At 44.8% G+C, this 17,540-nt stretch overlaps 1 protein-coding gene across 1 annotated transcript in view; it reads left to right on the top strand.

Annotated features, from left to right (window-relative positions):
- JARID2 (jumonji and AT-rich interaction domain containing 2) overlaps positions 1 to 17,540 on the top strand; it is a 287,887-nt gene that overhangs the window by 207,169 nt on the left and 63,178 nt on the right. Inside the window, exon 5 of the mRNA XM_008146096.3 lies at positions 6,538 to 6,707. Coding sequence (XP_008144318.2) covers positions 6,538 to 6,707 — 170 coding nt within the window. The remainder of the gene's footprint in view (positions 1 to 6,537; positions 6,708 to 17,540) is intronic.

Here is a 17,540-nt window from a genome sequence, read left to right as displayed (position 1 = left end):
ACGGTAGGAGAAAGAGCCAAACCGCAGACCTGCCTTTTCTGCAAAGTACAGAATCTTCTGGCCTCTAAAAAAAGATATTGGTTCGTCTTGTTCTTTTGTTACTGCTGTCTTCTGGGTCTCACAAATACTTACCACTTGGGAGTGGGGCGTATTCCTCTTGAGAGGTAATTTATTTTACTGCCACTTTTAAATCTGTTATTGCCTTATTTTTCATAGTCTCACTGAGAAAGTCATCAGGCAAAAAGTCCTTTTATTTAAACGCTGGTAGGAACAGTCTATCTTTGAGGTCCTGAGATTGTAAAGTAGCTCCTGGTGTCCCCCTCTGTCATCTGTGCCTCATCTGTGTTTGGTGTTTGTTTTTCATTATGGCTGTGCTGACTTCTCATAATGTGTAGCATTTGTTGTTGCTAACTTTTGAAAAACACAGAACATCCTGCTCACATGCACCTGGGTTTGTGTAAAACCCTGCAGTGCTCAGAGCGTGAGCTTGTGTACATTTAAACAAAGGTGTACAGATTATAAAATTACAAATTAAACAAGTTTTTAGTAGAGTGAAATGACCAGGTTTTCTGTTAACTGGGAGGGTTGGAGGATGAAGACGTGGAGCTTTGTTGGGAGAAGAGGTCGTTTATGCTGGGATCAATCCACCCGTGGGTGGCATTGCGCTGCAGGGCTGTGACTGTTGGAACGGAGCTGCGTTTCCTGGCCTTGTGCTTCCTCTAAAGCAATGCTGTTCCAGGCACAGGCTCAGCCTGCTGCCAGGGAGTGGAACACAGAAATTGAGAGTGAGCTTTTTAGAATCTTAAGGCAATTAGTTTCACAGTGTGATTTTATGGCTGTTGAATCTAATAAAAAATTTGGTTTGTGTTTGTCTTTTTAAAATTTTGTCTCCTCACCCTCCTGTTTGGTTAGCATTGATTATAAAAATATCTACAATATTTGCAAAAGTAAAGGGGGAAAAATAGCCAAACACAAAAGTAGTCCTCATCTCAGATAGTCTGAGAAGCACCACTCTGAAGTCACTATCTCTCTGTGAAGTTCACTCCTTTGGGCTTAGTAGCTCCTTTAGCACACACTATGGCTATCTCGTCTTACTAATATATCCAGGCAAAAACGATCCTTGTTCCCCATAACATAGGGACAGTGGCATTGCCTTATTCCCTAACCATTGGTAACATTTGGAAAATCGTTAAATTTGTAGAGCTTTCTGCCTCTACCTTGTTAATGTGGCTATTTCATTCACTTGGTTGTCCTGGGTTCCAAAGTGCTTTTGATCAGCTCTGTGATACTTGCAGATTTTAAGGACTGAAGGTTGCCCAGCCAGTACGTAGTGGTCATGCTGTCTCTCTTTTGATCAAATTGTCAGTTTGCACCAGGAATACGATCTGTACAATAGTGCTTTCGGTGGGTGTTAGGGAGGTAAGGGTAGAGAGATTGGTCAGGACTCATAGGAGGCTAAATTTAAAGGTGTTACTTTTTACAAAGGAGAAAACTGGGTGTGTGCATTTTGCTATAGCAGTGATGGCGAACCTATGACACACGTGTCAGCACTGACACGCGTGTCAGCACTGACACGCATAGCCATGTCTGATGACACGCGGCCGCTGAGGCGCCCGCATGCCGAGGATGAAACGTTTGCTGCTCCTGAGGATGAAACATTTGCGAAATAATGTTTTTTCCTCAAAGTGACACACTACCTGGGTTATGCTCAGTTTTTTGGCAAAGTTTGACACACCAAGCTCAAAAGGTTGCCCATCACTGTGCTATAGTATTTTGTTAAATACTAGAAAGTTATTTTAAAATGTTACGTATTTTGAGGCCCTGGCCAGGTAGCTCACTTGGTTTGGCTCAGTGGATAGAGCGTCGGCCTGCAGACTGAAGGGTCTCAGGTTCAATTCAAGTCAAGGGCATGTACCTTGATTGCGGGCACATTCCCCAGTAGGGGGGTGTGCAGGAGGCAGCTGATCAATGTTTCTAACACTCTATCCCTCTCCCTCTTTGTAAAAAACAAACAAAAAAACAGCAACTGGAACGCTGTAACAACTGGTTACTATGATGCCCACTGCAGCCAGCAAACCTGCCCGATCGGGAATGGGGCTGGCCAGCCAACCTCCCGTGGCCTCTCCCACCCGGATCAAGAGTGGGGCGGCTGGGCAACCCCAGCTCCCCCTACAACCTCTCCTCCCGGCCGGCCCTGCCCCTGATGGGGTGCACCACCCCATCGGCCTGCAGTCCCTCCCCCCAGCCGGCTCCACCCCCGATCACCCCCCTTACCCCAATAGGGGGTAGGGCCAGCTGACCAATTGCCTGTGGCCCCTCCCCCGGGCTGGCCCCAGCCCCGATGGGCCCCCCACTCCAATCAGGAGCAGGGCTGGCCGGCCAACCACCTGCAGCTCCTCCCCCCGGCTGACCCCACCCCCAATTGTGTGGGCCCCCCCCCCCCCCAATTGGGGGAGCACACCAATCGAGGGCGGAGCCTGCCGGCCAATCGCCCATGGCCCCTTCCCCCCGGCCAGCCCAGCCCTGATTGAGCCCTGATCGGGTTGGGCTGACCGGCCAACCTCCCACTGTCTCCTCCTCCCAACAGGCCCAGCCCCGATCTGCCCCGATTGGGGCTGGGATGGCCAGACCCCACCTGTACATGAATTTGTGCACTGGGCCTCTAGTATATAATAAATAAGTGGAACAGCAAATGGATGTCTCTGTCTCTCTGTCTCTGAAATCAGTTAAATAATGTTATGTATTTTGCGTGTCAGCAGTTTAAATACTTATTATTTTTTAAGTATTTTTATTGATTTCAGAGAGGAAGGGAGAGAGAGAGAGATAGATAGAAACATAAGTGATTCGAGAGAATCATCAATTGGCTGCCTTCTGTATGCTCCCTGCTGGGGATTGAGTCGGGCATGTGCTCTGACAGGGAATCGAACCATGGCCTCTTGGTTCATAGGTCAGCACTCAACCACTGAATCACACTGGCATAATATTTTTAATACCAACAGTAGTTAAGGGAAGACTTAATTGTTTATGTTTTACAACGAAACAGATTTCTTTTTATTTCTAACTAGAGGCCCAGTGCACAAGATTCGTGAACTGGGGGTCCCTCAGCCCAACATGTGCCCTCTCACAGTCCAGGGCCCCTCAGGGGATATTCGCCTGCCGACTTAGGCCCGGTCCTCAGGTTAATTGGGTTTAAACCGGCAGTCAGACATCTCTCTCACTCTCACGCTCCTTACTGCCCGCCCGCAGCGGAGGCAGGAGAGGCTCCCACCACCTCTGCTGTGCTCACCAGTCGTGAGCCTGGCTTCTGGCCGAGTGGTGCTCTCCCGTGGGAGCGCACTGACCACCAGGGGGCAGCTCCTGCGTTAAGCGTCTGCCCCTGGTGGTCAGTGTGCGCCATAGTGACTGGTCGTTCTGCTGTTCGGTCGATTTGCATATTATACTTTTATTATATAGGACTAGAGGCCCGGTGCATGAAATTCGTGCATGGGGGGGGTTTGTCCCTCAGCCCAGCCTGCACCCTCTCCAATCTGGGACCCCTTGAGGGATGTCCGACTGCCCGTTTAGGCCCCATCCCAGTAGGATCGGGCCTAAACGGGCAGTTGGACATCCCTCTCACAATCCAGGACTGCTGGCTCCCAACTGCTCACCTGCCTGCCTTCCTGATTGCCCCTAACCGCTTCTGCCTGCCAGCCTGATCACCCCCTAACCACTCCGCTGCCAGCCTGATTGATGCCTAACTGCTCCCCTGCCAGCCTGTTTGCCCCTAACTGCCCTCCTCTGCAGGCCTGCTCACCCCCAACTGCTCTCCTCTGCAGGCCTGGGTCCCCCCCAACTGCCCTTCCCTGCAGGCCTGGTCGCTCCCAACTTCCCTCTTCTGCCAGCCTGGTCACCCCTAACTACCCTCCCCTGCAGGCTTGATTGCCCCCAACTGCCCTCCCTTGCAGGCCTGGTCCCTCCCAACTGCCCTCCCCTGCTGGCCATCTTGTGCCGGCCATCTTGTGTCCACATGGGGGCAGCCATCTAGTGTGTTGGAGTGATGGTGAGTTTGCATATTACTCTTTTATTAGATAGGATTATTAGATAGGATAGAGGCCTGGTGCACGGGTGGTGTCCGGCTGGTTTGCCCTGAATGGTGTCCTGGATCAGGGTGGGGGTTCCCTTGGGGCATGGGGTGGCCTGTTCGAGGGGCCTGTGGTGGTTTGCCGGCTGGCCATGCCCCCCAGTGACTCAAGCGGAGGCCCTGGTATCTGGGATTTATTTATCTTCTGTAATTGAAACTTTGTAGCCTTGAGTGGAGGCCTGGGCCTGCCAGAGTGTGCAGAAAGCTTGGCTTCCTCCATCGCCAGGGGCACCTCAAGCCACCTGCTCTCTCCGTGGCCACAGCCATCTTGGTTGAGTTAATTTGCATACTCGCTCCTGATTGACTGGTGGGCGTGGCTTGTGGGTGTAGCAGAGTGATGGTTAATTTGCATATTACCCTTTTATTAGATAGGATGTAATACTCAGTGCAACCTTGAGTTGAGCTGGCATTGTCAGTCTCACACAGATCTAGATAAAGCCCTTTCTATGGGGCAGCTTCTTGGCTCCTTTTTGCTTCCCACCCCCCCCCCCCACCTTAAATACTAGACCTTGTGAATATTATGCTAAGTGAAATAAGTCAGTCAGAAAAAGCTAAGAACCATGTAATTTCACTCATGTAGGATATACAAGTTAAGCAAAATGGCACACACAGACAACAGTATGGTGGCTAGCAGAGGGAAGGGGGTAGGGGGCAGTAAATGATAAAGGGGGCCAAATATATGGTGATGAAAAATGATATGTCTTTGGGTGTTAGGGACAGTATACAGACCATGTATCAGAGTGCAATATACAGATCATGTATCATAGAAATGTACACTGGAAACCTACCTATATGACCCTATTGACCAATGTCAGCCCAATAAATTTAATTTAAAAAAAGAATAATAAAAATTTTCTAGAGGAAATTCTAGTAGATTATTTTTGCATTTTAGAGGCAGACAAATATTTCTTACAGAGGACACAAAAAGCACTAAGCATTAAAGGAAACATGATAAGTTTATCAAAATTCAAAATTTCTGCTCATCAAAAGACACTATAAAGAAAATGAAAAGGCAAACCATAGTCTGGGTTAAAATATTCACAATACATAATCTGCTAGATAAAGGATTGGTATCCAGAACACACACACGCGTGCGCGTGTGCTTTGAGTCAATAAACTCCTACAAATAAATAATAAAACACAATTCAATATAAAAGGCAAACATGTAATAGTTACTTTATAATAGAAGATATACAAATGGCCAAGAAGCACAGGAGAAGGTGCTCCATATTGTTAGGTATCAGGGAAATGCAAATTGAAAGTACAGTAAGATAGTGTTCACCCCCACTAGAGTGGGAATGACCAAAATTTCAAAAACGGACAGTACCAAATGTCATAAGAATGGAACAATTCCTTTGCATGCCCCCTCTGCCCCAAATACTATTTCTTGAGCATCTGTATAAGCAGGGCTGGATAGAAAGTTTAAAGTGGTCTCAGAAGTACCTACTTCTATTACGGATTGAGGTCCTTACAATTAGAGGAAGATTTATTATGAGACAATTTATGATAAATGTCAGGCTAGCTATACGTAAAGGAAAAATATGTTAGGATACGTATCCTAACTATTGGCTATGTTGTTAGGAAAGATGGATAGAAATCTTTCTAAGATTCATTAGTATTCAAGTTGATAGAAAGGTGTGTCTCACATAAGTTTTTGTAAATTGTGGTTTGTAGACACTAAGTGGATAAGTTGTGGGGGTCACTGTCTAGGTAGGATTGTAATGAGGAGAGACCTGAAAGATAGACTAAGGACAGTTTTTTGAATTTCTAACTAAGGGCATTGGGTTTACCCTATAGCCAGAGGGTAATCTATAATCTAGCAGGGATGGAGGGGTTTTGGATAGACTAAAGAAATACATTTATTTTCTGCATTACTAGTATAAGCTTCAACTTAGTGTAGTGACTGTGGATGAATTGAAGTCAGAAGTGATTAGAATTGGGGTACAAGACAGGTTCAGTGATGGATGGACAGCAAAGATGGGCTGGGTGTAAGGACACAGGATTAAGGACATCATGTATTTGTGACAGCGTCATGTTAATGAATAGAATGCTGTTTAGCTGTGGCAGGCTGATTTGTGTTTCCTCATCACTGGGTAGATCAGAAGTCCATAAGCCAGTAATCCCATGTCATCAAACAGCAGTTGTTGAAATACGCAGGCACATAAGTGGTCTGTGTACAGGCATGTGTTGGTACATACTTTATATCAGTGTATTAAACACAGCCTTTTAAACAAAATTCCTGCTCTTTAAAGTTGGCCTGTGGTTTATGAGAGTGTGAGAGATATAGAACCTTAATTATAAAGAGTTTGCTTGAAATAGGGTCTTTCCCCCTTCTGTTTCATAATTTTATTGCTGCACGTAGCTTGATATTCTCTGATCTCTGCTTAATTTATTTTTATTTACTTTTTCTTTTATAGGCCCAGGCTGCAAGCACAAAGGAAGTTTGCTCAATCTCAGCCGAATAGTCCCAGCACAACTCCAGTAAAGATAGTGGAGCCATTGCTACCCCCTCCAGCTACTCAAATTTCTGACCTCTCTAAAAGGAAGCCTAAGACAGAAGATTTTCTTACCTTTCTCTGCCTTCGAGGTAAGCGTTGCCACTTGTTTTGGAGGGAACAGCCTAATTGATAGAAAAAGGAGTAACAGTGCACACAGGACTCCTCAGCAAGCTTCTTTAGTTCCCAGCCTGCTTTGAGGTAGAGCTTAAAGTGAGAAATCCCATGCCAAGGTGCTTGAGTCTTCATATTTCTTTCTTTTTTCATTTGACTCTTAATTTCTAAGTATAGTTAACAGTGAAAATATTGGTCGATATACGTAAACAGGACCAATTAATAGAGTGCAAGTTGAGGATAAAATTTTGTAATAAAGGATGCGTTTGGGTTTACATGACTGTATTTTGGAAAGTGTTTACTATAGTAACTAAGTTTTCTAACAGTTGTGAGGGAAGAACACAAAAAGCTTGGCAAAGAGAATGAGGAGCCTCTTACTGGAATGGTCCATGGAGGTGAGCTTTAGAAAGCTATGAACTTGAAGAGTTCCTTTGTGAAGTTAGTTGATAGAGAAGGTGAACAGGAAGGAGAGGGTCCTTGCTATTGGTCATTGGCTTGAGATTCAGGGTTATCTCATTCTTCACCCCCCCAACTCCCCCAACATTTTGAAATAAGTTATAGCAAGATTTAAGTACAGTGCAAAGAACATTTTCCTAAACTACTCGAGAGAAAATTTCCACCTGATGCCCATTGCTCCTTAACACATTAGTGTGTATTTTCTTAAAATAAGGATAATCTATAACAAACAAAATTAGGACCTTCACAAAGATACGTTACTACCACCTAATCCTCAGACTCCCGTTTCAGATGGCCTCAAATGCCTCAGTGATGTCCAAGTTTAGAGCCTAAGGATCCAGTTCAGAATTGGGCATTGTCTTTAACTGTTGTCTGTGTAGTCTGCTAACTCTGGACCAGTACTTTCGTCTTTGTATCTTCTGACCTCAGCCGATTGTTTTGTAGAATGATTCTATATTTCAATTATCTGTGTTTCCTCATTATTAGATTTCGGTTTTACATTTTGGGCTGGAATATCACAGAAGTGATTCTTCCGTCTTCTCAGTGCATCCTGGTGTGCTGGACAAAATTTCAGTCTGTCCTTTTACTGATGGTATTCACGGTGATCACTTGATTGAGTCTTCTCCATTGTAAAGTTACCTTTTTAGCCCTTATATTTAACTAGAGGCCCGTTGCACGAAGAGATTTGTGCAATAGGCCTTCCTTCCCTTGGCTTCCAGCACTGGTTTTCCTCCGGCACCCGGAACCCAGGCCTTTGCTCCGGCCAGAGTCTGCCATCTTCGTCTTCGCTGCAGACTCCGGAGTCTGCAGTTTTATCTTCTCTGCAGTACTCCGCTCCTGTAGATCCCTTCTCCCCCTACCTCCCTCTCATAGCAGGCATCTTGCCCCGCCTGGCCACTCTGCCCCTGGAGCAGCTGGGCGGTCGCCATCTTTGGCCTTCTAATTTGCATACTCACTCTGATTGGCTGTGGGCGTAGCGGAGGTATGGTCAATTTACATGTTTGTCTGGAGGTTCTTTGAAACACTAGATTTTATTTCTCATCAAACTCAACTTACTTATTTTCTGTCTGTATAAATCAATTTCCTATTCAAAGGGTTATACTCTTTTACCATTGTTTGTTTTGATATTTAGATTGTTCTAGGTATCATTACTGGAGCTTCTTCAAGCTGGCTTTTTGGTTTCTTTGACATGTCCCTGTCATCCTTCCAGCCTTGCTTCCTGGCATAACAGTATGTTCCAGGCTCATCTTGTATGTTCTTTCCCTCAGCCCTGGAATCCTCCAGTTCCCCAAGGAGCATTGTTTTTTTAAACGACAGTTGTTCTTTACAACCCAAGATCTCCTCCTGAGGTGTGCTCACTTCATAGCTATTAGTGCCATTTCTCTAGGTGCTCTGAACCTGTAGTGTGTATGTATGTGTACATGCTTGTTTAGTATATCTAGATGTATATTTGTGTCTCTGTGTATTAAAATCTGTGAATTAGCACCAGTACTTTCAGTTTCAGTTTAACCACAGGGTTCATTCGGTTTTTCAAAAGGAAATACCAGCAGACAAGATGGGAAAGTCAGCAAAAGAATAAACTTGACCTTGGCCAGTGTGGCTCAATTGGTTGGAGCATGCACCTAAATATGGTTCAGTTTAGTTCTGTGCACCAAAACCATGGTGGCAGGTTTGATTCCTGGTCAGGGCTCATACCAAGGTTGAGGGTTTGATCCCCAGTTGGGGCACATGCAGGAGGCAACTGATAGATCTCTCTCTCTCTCTCTCTCTCTCTCTCTCTCTCTCTCTCTCTCTTTTCCCTTCCTCCCTGTCACCCTCTCCTCACCCTTTCTCCCTTCCCCTTCCTCTCTCTAGTTTCTTAAAAACAACCTCAAATCTCAAAATACACTCCCTCCAATCTCCCAGAGACAACCACTGTTAACCACCTCCTTGATGAGACTATTTCTAAGTCTCCTGTGTGCATATGTGATATGTATCACTCCCTGAAATGGAATTGCATTGTTTTTTTACTTTTGTACCCCAACTGTCCAGCATCATAGGAATTAACACTGTCACATGAATACCTGTTCTATTTTCTGGACGTCTTATCATTTATCTATCTAACTTTATATTTATATTTAGATGTGTTCCTCACTGATGACACATATCTTCACTTAAGTCTTTGCCTTCTCTGAAGTCTTTTCAGGAGAAGCTAATAGTTGGGAATCCCATGACCATTATAATACTTGCATTCTATCTATGTATGTTCCTTTTTGGTGTGGATTCCAAATCAAATAGAGCTTGTCAGAACTCCAAAGTTCATGTCCAGCATGAAGGAGTCAGTCACTCCATCACCCTTGGGTGACAGCAGGCACTGTTAGGAGTAAAGAATGCAGTTTTTAATAAGCTCAGTATGAATAGGCAACGAAGTCTGGAATCAAATCAAAGACCTGGAAGTGGTATTGTTGAAGGATTACATATCATTCTTTTCTCCAGTCCCCAACTATTACTGGTAAATTTCTTGGCACTAATTTGAATATGGAAGAGAATAAATCTTGAGATCTTGGGGAGGACACCTGGCCAGCCCAAGACCATGCCTTCGCCCCACAACTCCATTCAGTGTCTCTTCAACGAAAAACCTTCTACATCATTAATAATACTCGGATTAGTGCAGATATGTAAACACAGTAGCCAGTCAGTCATTCAGGGATTAAAAGCTTTAGGGATTTTTAACAATCTGTTTAAGGCATCAGAGACCTCTTGGCTAAGTTTGGCAAGGCTCTCCTCCTTTCCTACCGTGACCTGGATTTCTGAAGGGAGGAGAAGGGATAGATAGTGCAGCAGGGCCAATGTTTGCCTGCCTTGAAGGGGGTCCACATGTCTCTAGCCAGAGGCATAATTAGTATATTTCACTGGTACAAGCAGAGAAGAGGGAGAGGGGGGTATGAACCATATGCTAAATGCAGCAATACATACCATCACTCCATTTTCTGTCACCAGTCTTGTTATTCTTAATGAGTTCTGTCATCTTCTCTTTGTTCTGACTATGTTTATTAACAGATTAAAAAGCTTAATACAGCAGAGCAATGGCAGGTTAAGTGATTCTGTTATTTACATTTTTCTTTTTTTTTTTTTTTATTGATTTTTTACAGAGAGGAAGGGAGAGGGATAGAGAGTCAGAAACATTGGTGAGAGAGAAACATCCATCAGCTGCCTCCTGCACGCCCCCTACTGGGGATGTGCCCGCAACCAAGGTACGTGCCCTTGACCGGAATCGAACCTGGGACCCTTCAGTCCGCAGGCCGACGCTCTATCCACTGAGCCAAACCGGTTTCGGCTTTACATTTTTCTTTTTATGGGGCCCTGCAAACAAGGTGGATTCCCAAGGGGAATTCCTGAAAAATTCCCACCCATATAGTACACAGTTTGTTCTTCTAACCTTGGGTGCCACAGTCCTGCATTGCTGGATGGAGAGAGTTGGTGGTGGTGGTGGGGGTGTTCTTTTTTTAAAAATATTTTTATTGATTTCAGAGAGGAAGGGATAGGGAGAGAGAGAGAGAAACATCAACGATGAGAGAGAATCAGTGATCACTTGCCTTCTGCATGCTCCCCACTGGGGATTGAGCTCACAACCTGGGCATGTGTCCTGACTGGGAATCGAACCATGACCTTCTGGTTCATAGGTCGATGCTCAACCACTGAGCCACCAAGAGGGGGGTGGGGGGGTCCTTAGTCAAGAACCACACTCTCAGCATTTGTGAATCAGTACTTTCTGTTTTGGGACTGTCTGCCTTTGTTTCCCAAGTCTTAGAGACTCTCCAGTGATCATCTGTCATTCAGTTACTAATTCAGCAAGCTTTTATTGAATCCTTTTTATATGCCAGATACCTAGAAAACAGACTGGAAGCAAGAAAGCAGTATCTTGGGAGGTGAGGGGAGGGTGCATATGTAATACTCGCAACATTAAAGACTAAAAAAAAAAAAAAAAAAAAAAAAAGAGAAAGCCATATCAGTGTGGTAAGTGAAAGAGAACATAGCAGTAGACACATGCCATGCCAGGGAAGGGGTATGCACCTTGCCAGCAGGAGGGAAGTGGCACTCTGCTCAGGGCTGTCTGGGATGGCTACAAGAGGAAGTGACACGAGTTGGCTTTGTAGAAAGGCAGTGGGGCTTGGAAAGGGTTTGGCAGAAGCCCTGCACAGGCATGGATTAGTGTTGGGGTGTATTGCTTAGAGTGCCTCAAGTTAAAACCAGGCAGTTAGATATGTCGGGTTCTGCGGGCTAGATAGGAGGGCACCACCCAGGTTCTTCAGCTGAGAGGTGACTTACTGTAACCTTTCTTTAGGGAGATGATCTGGCAGCTCAGTGGAGAATTGCAGCTGCAGGAATGCCATCCCAGTGTGGGTATTGTAGGAATGCAGGCAGGAGGCTGCAGCCTCGGCCCAGGTGTCCCCATTTGTAAGATGGACATGCATTGTCGGTAGTACACATCTCTTGTGGAGTGAGACAGGCCCAGATGGCACCTGTGGTAACCATCCGAGTGCACTTCACGTGCTATTTCCCAGTGAGCTTAGGCAGACATATATAGCGGAGAGAAGGAGGGTTCAAATTGAAATTTAGAAGGAACAATCTAAAAGACCAGCTGAACGGACCGCAGGTATTAGAAGGATGGTGTTTTCTCTAAAGACAGTTGCCGGCTTTGTGGGCAAGGAGCACATTTTGATAGAGTACTGGTTTTGGGTGTTGAGGATGATAAATTCTAAGTAGGGCAAATGCAAAAGCCTGGGGTGATTTAGAGGTCACAAAATGAAAGGGGATTAACCTGCTAGAAAGCAATTAAGTAATCTCCAATTGCAAGGAACACTGTGGTGCTAATAATGAACTTCCTTGAGCAAAATGGGAACGTTTTACATTATAGGAGCTCTTCTGGGAGGAAGGCACAGGGTCAGAGAGGTACACAGCTTTTTTTAAACGGATCCTTCTGCATGGTGTTGCATCTTAATTTTTGAGCACAGTTACAGTGAAAGTTTGCTCCAGAATGGTGTCTAACTGCCCTGAGGGTTTCAGTGGCCTCCCTCTTTTCTCCAAATCAAACCAGCCTTTTTCCTCATGTGCTTGCTTTTTCAATAGAGTGTGTGTTTCTTGGCTGAGTTTTGCTGAGCAAGTGATTTATTCGCCAGGATAGTTTATCAGGCTAGTTATGAAGAAATATGAAACCATGGGATTCTTAAGTGGGGAGGGGGAGGAGGAGGATGGAACCCTTTTAATTGTACTGAGACCTTGATCAGTTGTTAAGGCTCCAAGACATTTTGCTTGGAGGATTGGCCCTTACTCCCAGCCAGCTGGCCTCTGACCAGGCTGTGCCCCCCTCGAATATAAAGCAGCCCCCCCTTTCCCTGCCAGTGGCTGGGGATACAGGCTCCCCGTCATCTCTAGATTTCCACCTACTTTATAGAGATTCCCTTAAATTTTCCAGTCCTTCTGAAATCCTGTAGAAAACGCAGATGAGGAAAATAAACTTTAAGTAAGTATGGTCCAGTTTTGTTTGCTGAGCATCTTGCTGGCTGTCAATATTCTGACAGCGCAAAAATTACTAGTATTCTTGTCCCAAATGCAAGGTGACCTTTCCCTCAGTATTCCATTTCTGTGTTAGGATTTGTGGACACTGCATGGTGGTGAGGAGAGCACAGCCTTTGATGTTCAGGGTGGCTATGTGGTCTTGATGAAGTTACTTCCTATCTTGTTCCACTTCTAAACTCATGGGTGGAAATGGTGGGAGCTGCAACCATCGTATCTGCTATGTGGCATGATCTGTGCATTCATTTGAGATAAAGAGATCCAGAGACCCCATTGAGGTTAATGGGATGTGTATTTGTGTATGTTTTAAGCCAACAATGTGTATAGACAACAATGTGGAAAAGATTGTTGTAGTATTAGGGTAGTATTCCAGCTTATTCCAGCTGTTAATTAAAAGGTGCTTTGTCTTGGTGCTATCCGCTCATCAGCACAGGAGTGGCCTTGTTTGGGAGAGGAAGTGGTTCCTTCTCATTGCTGTGTCTGTGGTGTTAGAAGCTGTGCCCGGATGTGGGGCATATCCTGAATGTGGGGTCAATCAGATAGCCATAACTGGGGTGCATGTGCCGAGGCCAGTGCCCAGGAATGGGACTGGAGAGAGGAGGAATGCAGAGGAAAAGAATGGCCATGCTCTGAGCAGGTTATTACTTCATCCCTCTTTCTTCCTTACAAAGACCTATGTGGCTGAAGGTTTCTAACTCTTTATGTGGCATTACTCCACACTTACTCCCAAGTTCCAGAAATTCTAGCTGTTGAATTCATTTTGCATTTCCACACCTCTCTAGATTCTCGTCACCAACGTGCTTACCTTCCCATTTAGGAAAGCAGATAGGAAGCCGACTGCCTCTGTTCTCACCTGTGGAAGGGACGGTTTGAATTTATAGTTAGGAGGTTTGGTCACTGAAGCCGTGTGTGGGCCCACGAATATCACTGAAGTGTGCATTGCCGATGGTGCTTTTGCATATGTTGCCTCCAGCTTTTAGGACCATCGCAGCTACTGTGGCTGAAGACATTGTGCTCTCCATCCAGGCAGGTTCACTGTGTCTCAGGAGACTGTCGAGCTGACGCTTCAGCCTCTTTTGGGTCTCAAATGTGGAGGCCCCCCCCCCTTTTTTTTTTACATAGGTACAGAAAAAGAAAATGCAAACGCAGGGTGGGCCTCACTGCACAGGCAGCTCCTTCTTCCACAAGGAATAGGGGTCCCCTTTGTGTTTAGCTTTGGCCTGGAGGGCTGTTCCCCAAGCCCTGCTGCATGTATTCCTGGTGGTATCAGAAATTACTTTAGCTGAACGTTTTAAAATTTTGTTGTGATTTTCATGATTACCCTTTCTTTATGGCAAGTGATAATAATTTTCTGTTACAATGGAGATGATAAGTCATGTGAGTCATGAATGGGAATTCCTTTAAAGAAAACAGAAGCCCATGATTATCTGGATATGGCAGATATGTTGTGGTGTATGGAAATAGCTGAAGTTTGGGAAATCCGGTGGTAAATTCTTCCTTTGTAAGTTGTAAAGGTCGTGTGTGACAGCTGTCCCCAGCCTTTCAGGGCACTGTGTGTGTAGAGTGGGCAGGGTGAATGGAGACATCTGGTCTGGTCTGTTTGGGTCACTGGTGCCTACAACAGTGGCTGGTACAGACAGACTTGGATTAATGAACTCAGGCAGTTATTGCAACTGCTTTTTTCTGTGACTTTCTAGTTTCAATGGATGGAGCTTTCCTCTCCTTAGGAAATCAGTAAATAACTATGTCTCTCTCACCTCAGCCAGTCCCTCCCAGTTCATTTTGAAGTCTTGTTTTTTAGTTTAATATGATAGTAGGGGCTGATTACTTCTCATTCTCTTTATGTATCCTAAAGCTCAATCATTAAAATGCCAACTCTGTGAGCCAGCCCAGAGTTTATGAGGTCAAGCTACAGAATTTGACTCCCCAGCTAAATGATGGTGTGCAGGGAATCCCTTTAGGGTCTTTCCAAAATAGAGCTGAGCTATGTTTAGCTTCTTAAGATAAAGAACTGGCCGGGGAGGGAAGATAATGGGAAGGAGGGTGTATGTGTACATGATTTACGGAGAAGAATCCAATTTTATAGAAACCACAGCCTAAATTAGCGAAAGCAAGCCTTTGGATTAAGATGATTTCTGTTGTGGTTGTAACATACCACAGTTTGATTTTTGTCCAGATGAAAACATTTGGTTTTCACTTCAGTAAATATTGTGGAGACATTGCCAGCTTATTCTGAAAAGTAATGAAATACGGCCTTGGCAAAGCGCAGATGCGTTCTCCACTCCCGATTCCCCTCATCTGATCCAAGTTCAGATTTTTTTTCACATTTGCTAATGCACTTGAATAATCAGGAGAGAAATCTGCCTGTAATTTTAATAGAAAACTGTGTACATTTGATACACTTCTATAAAATACTAGCATTCCCGTTGCAGGAAAAATCCTGCAATAGGATTTCCTGCTGCACTCTACCCCGCCTCCGTTCCTCCCTTGTCACCCGCCCCGCCTTCTCCTCCAGCCTGCCTGCTTTCCCCTTCGCCCCGGCCCTGACTTCGCTCCTCCCTTCTCCTCACCCCCCGCCCCCTCCCCCCCCCCCCCCCCCCCCCCCCCCCCCCGGCTTGCTTGCTTCTTGGAAGCTTTACTCCCTTCTGCAGCTCTTGGCTTCTTTCCACGCTGTCTTGATATGCAAATTAGCCGCCATCTTTGTTGGGGTAATTTGCATACTCGTCCTGATTGGTTGGTGGGCGTGGCTTGGTTGGTGGGCGTGGCTTAGGTGTAGCGAAGGTGCGGTCGATTTGCATATTTGTCTATTATTAGATTAGATTAGATTGGTTATAACCCCCCCCCACACACACATACACACATACACACACACACATACATACACACACGCACACAATCCTGGAAACATAGCAGGTAGTTCTGTGTGTCAGGCTCTCTCGTTGTCATGCATAGGGCTTGTACTTCAGCTCATTCTCAACAGGGAGAGTCTCCCCTGAGAATACCAGGGTGAGACTCAAAACGAGGCCTGCTGAGCCCTTTCTGAGACCCCCTTATTTTCACAATTATACTGGTGTTTTGCAGCAGGTGGTAGGTGAGCCCTGCTGTTGAAAGGGAATGTTTCTTTTCAGGAAGCGTTTTTAAGTTGTCAGTTACCTCACTTCTAGCTCTCTAGTCCAGTTACTTTTATCCCTGTAGCTACATTCTCAGTTTCCTGAATGCTGGACCCATAACAAGCTTTTCAGATGTTTGCCTCATCTGACATTTGAGAAGAAATTTCCCTAATAAATTTTCTAGAGATGACATTTACCTCTTATGTGCCAGGATGTATAAGTTGTAAACTATTTTTAATAACACACACACTTCTATCTTCAGATACCAAAATTGATTTAAATTTCTGTTGACTTAACATCAATATGATTATGTAATATACCCACTCATCCATTCTACAATGAGGAATATGGGATAATTTCCACCTGTGATAAATAGTCCAGACTTCTGTGTGCTGTTAGGATCTTAAAATAGCCTCTCCAGTGTGTGTGTGTGTGTGTGTGTGTGTGTGTGTGTGTGTGTGTGTGTGTGTGTGTGTGTAGCACATTCATCCTCCTCTAAGCTTATTTGTAAATTAGATGATCGAGCTTTTATCTAAGGTAGGAAGAAATAAATATGTTTCATATGAATGTTATAACTAGGTTTGGCTTCTCAGATGCTTTCATTTTCTCTTTTATAGTTGAGGTTGTTATATAGTTATTTTCTAGGTATTAGCATATAACAGTCAGTGTTTCTCTGTCGCCTTGATTTTTTAAATATGAGATAATCTTACTGATTTTGTCTCCAGGAGAAAGAAAGATGCTGCTTTTGCAGTGCTGCGATTGATTTTTCCTGGCCTGGACTGCTAGTTCTGCCTCTCCATTACTTTGCAAATGTACATGCCCGTAGGTTCTTAGAGGGGTTTACAATAGCTTCCTGGTGACAGGGCTTTGGAGTTCCCAGCATCAGAATCTGAGGATTTAGTCTCTTCCACTTGCTTTAGTTTGACCACAGGTATGAAGAGCTCCTTCAGGTTCTGAAGACCTGTTCCCTGTGGGAGAAGCCAATAGTTTGTGAGGCTGCTCCTGGTAGGCAGGTTATGGGTTGGCAGTGGCCTCTTGCTTGAAACCTGGAAGGAGAATTAACCATATTCGGGGGAGAGTGGTGTTCCTGAATGCCAGGGGTAAGAATGGGTGCCAGCCTAATATTTGAACTAACGGCCATTAGTACTCCACTCACCTCCAGCTAAAGTTCATCATTACTGAGCAGTGATCTATCTCCTCCACTGTCCCTTCTCCCAGGAGTCTTCCTTCCCTTCATCATGCTAGCCTCTCCATTCCCCATCTGGTTTGACCCTTCATTACTGTCTCTTCTTTGTTGGTGCTTTATCATTAGGTCCAGACCAACATGTCAATCACCTGAATAGAACCCAAATCATCTTTTAGTGGAAGGCAATCGGCTTCTGTCCCCTGTACCCCAATACTTAGAAGAAACCATGTCCTTTCTGACTGCAGAGCTGGTTCTATCAGAAGGACTTTGCATTCTTCTGAGTTTCAGTTGAAGAGCGAATCGCTCAGAACCCCTTCTATGCTTTACTGTCGTCTTGTCTCCTATTTTACATTTCTCTTTTGTTAGTCTCTGGATTTCTTTTAGAACACTTAGGCACTTATTTCAGTTTATTTATATTTTCTGAGAAGCTGTTAAAACAAATCCTTTTAGAAGATGTGGTTGTTTTCTGCTTTTGTTGAGGAAATTACCCTATACTCTTTCTT

This window comes from Eptesicus fuscus, chromosome 9, assembly GCF_027574615.1.
Source record: "Eptesicus fuscus isolate TK198812 chromosome 9, DD_ASM_mEF_20220401, whole genome shotgun sequence".
NCBI lineage: Eukaryota > Metazoa > Chordata > Mammalia > Chiroptera > Vespertilionidae > Eptesicus > Eptesicus fuscus.
The sequence above is the reverse complement of the archived record's forward strand: the minus strand, read 5'-3'. Positions and strand labels throughout refer to the sequence as shown.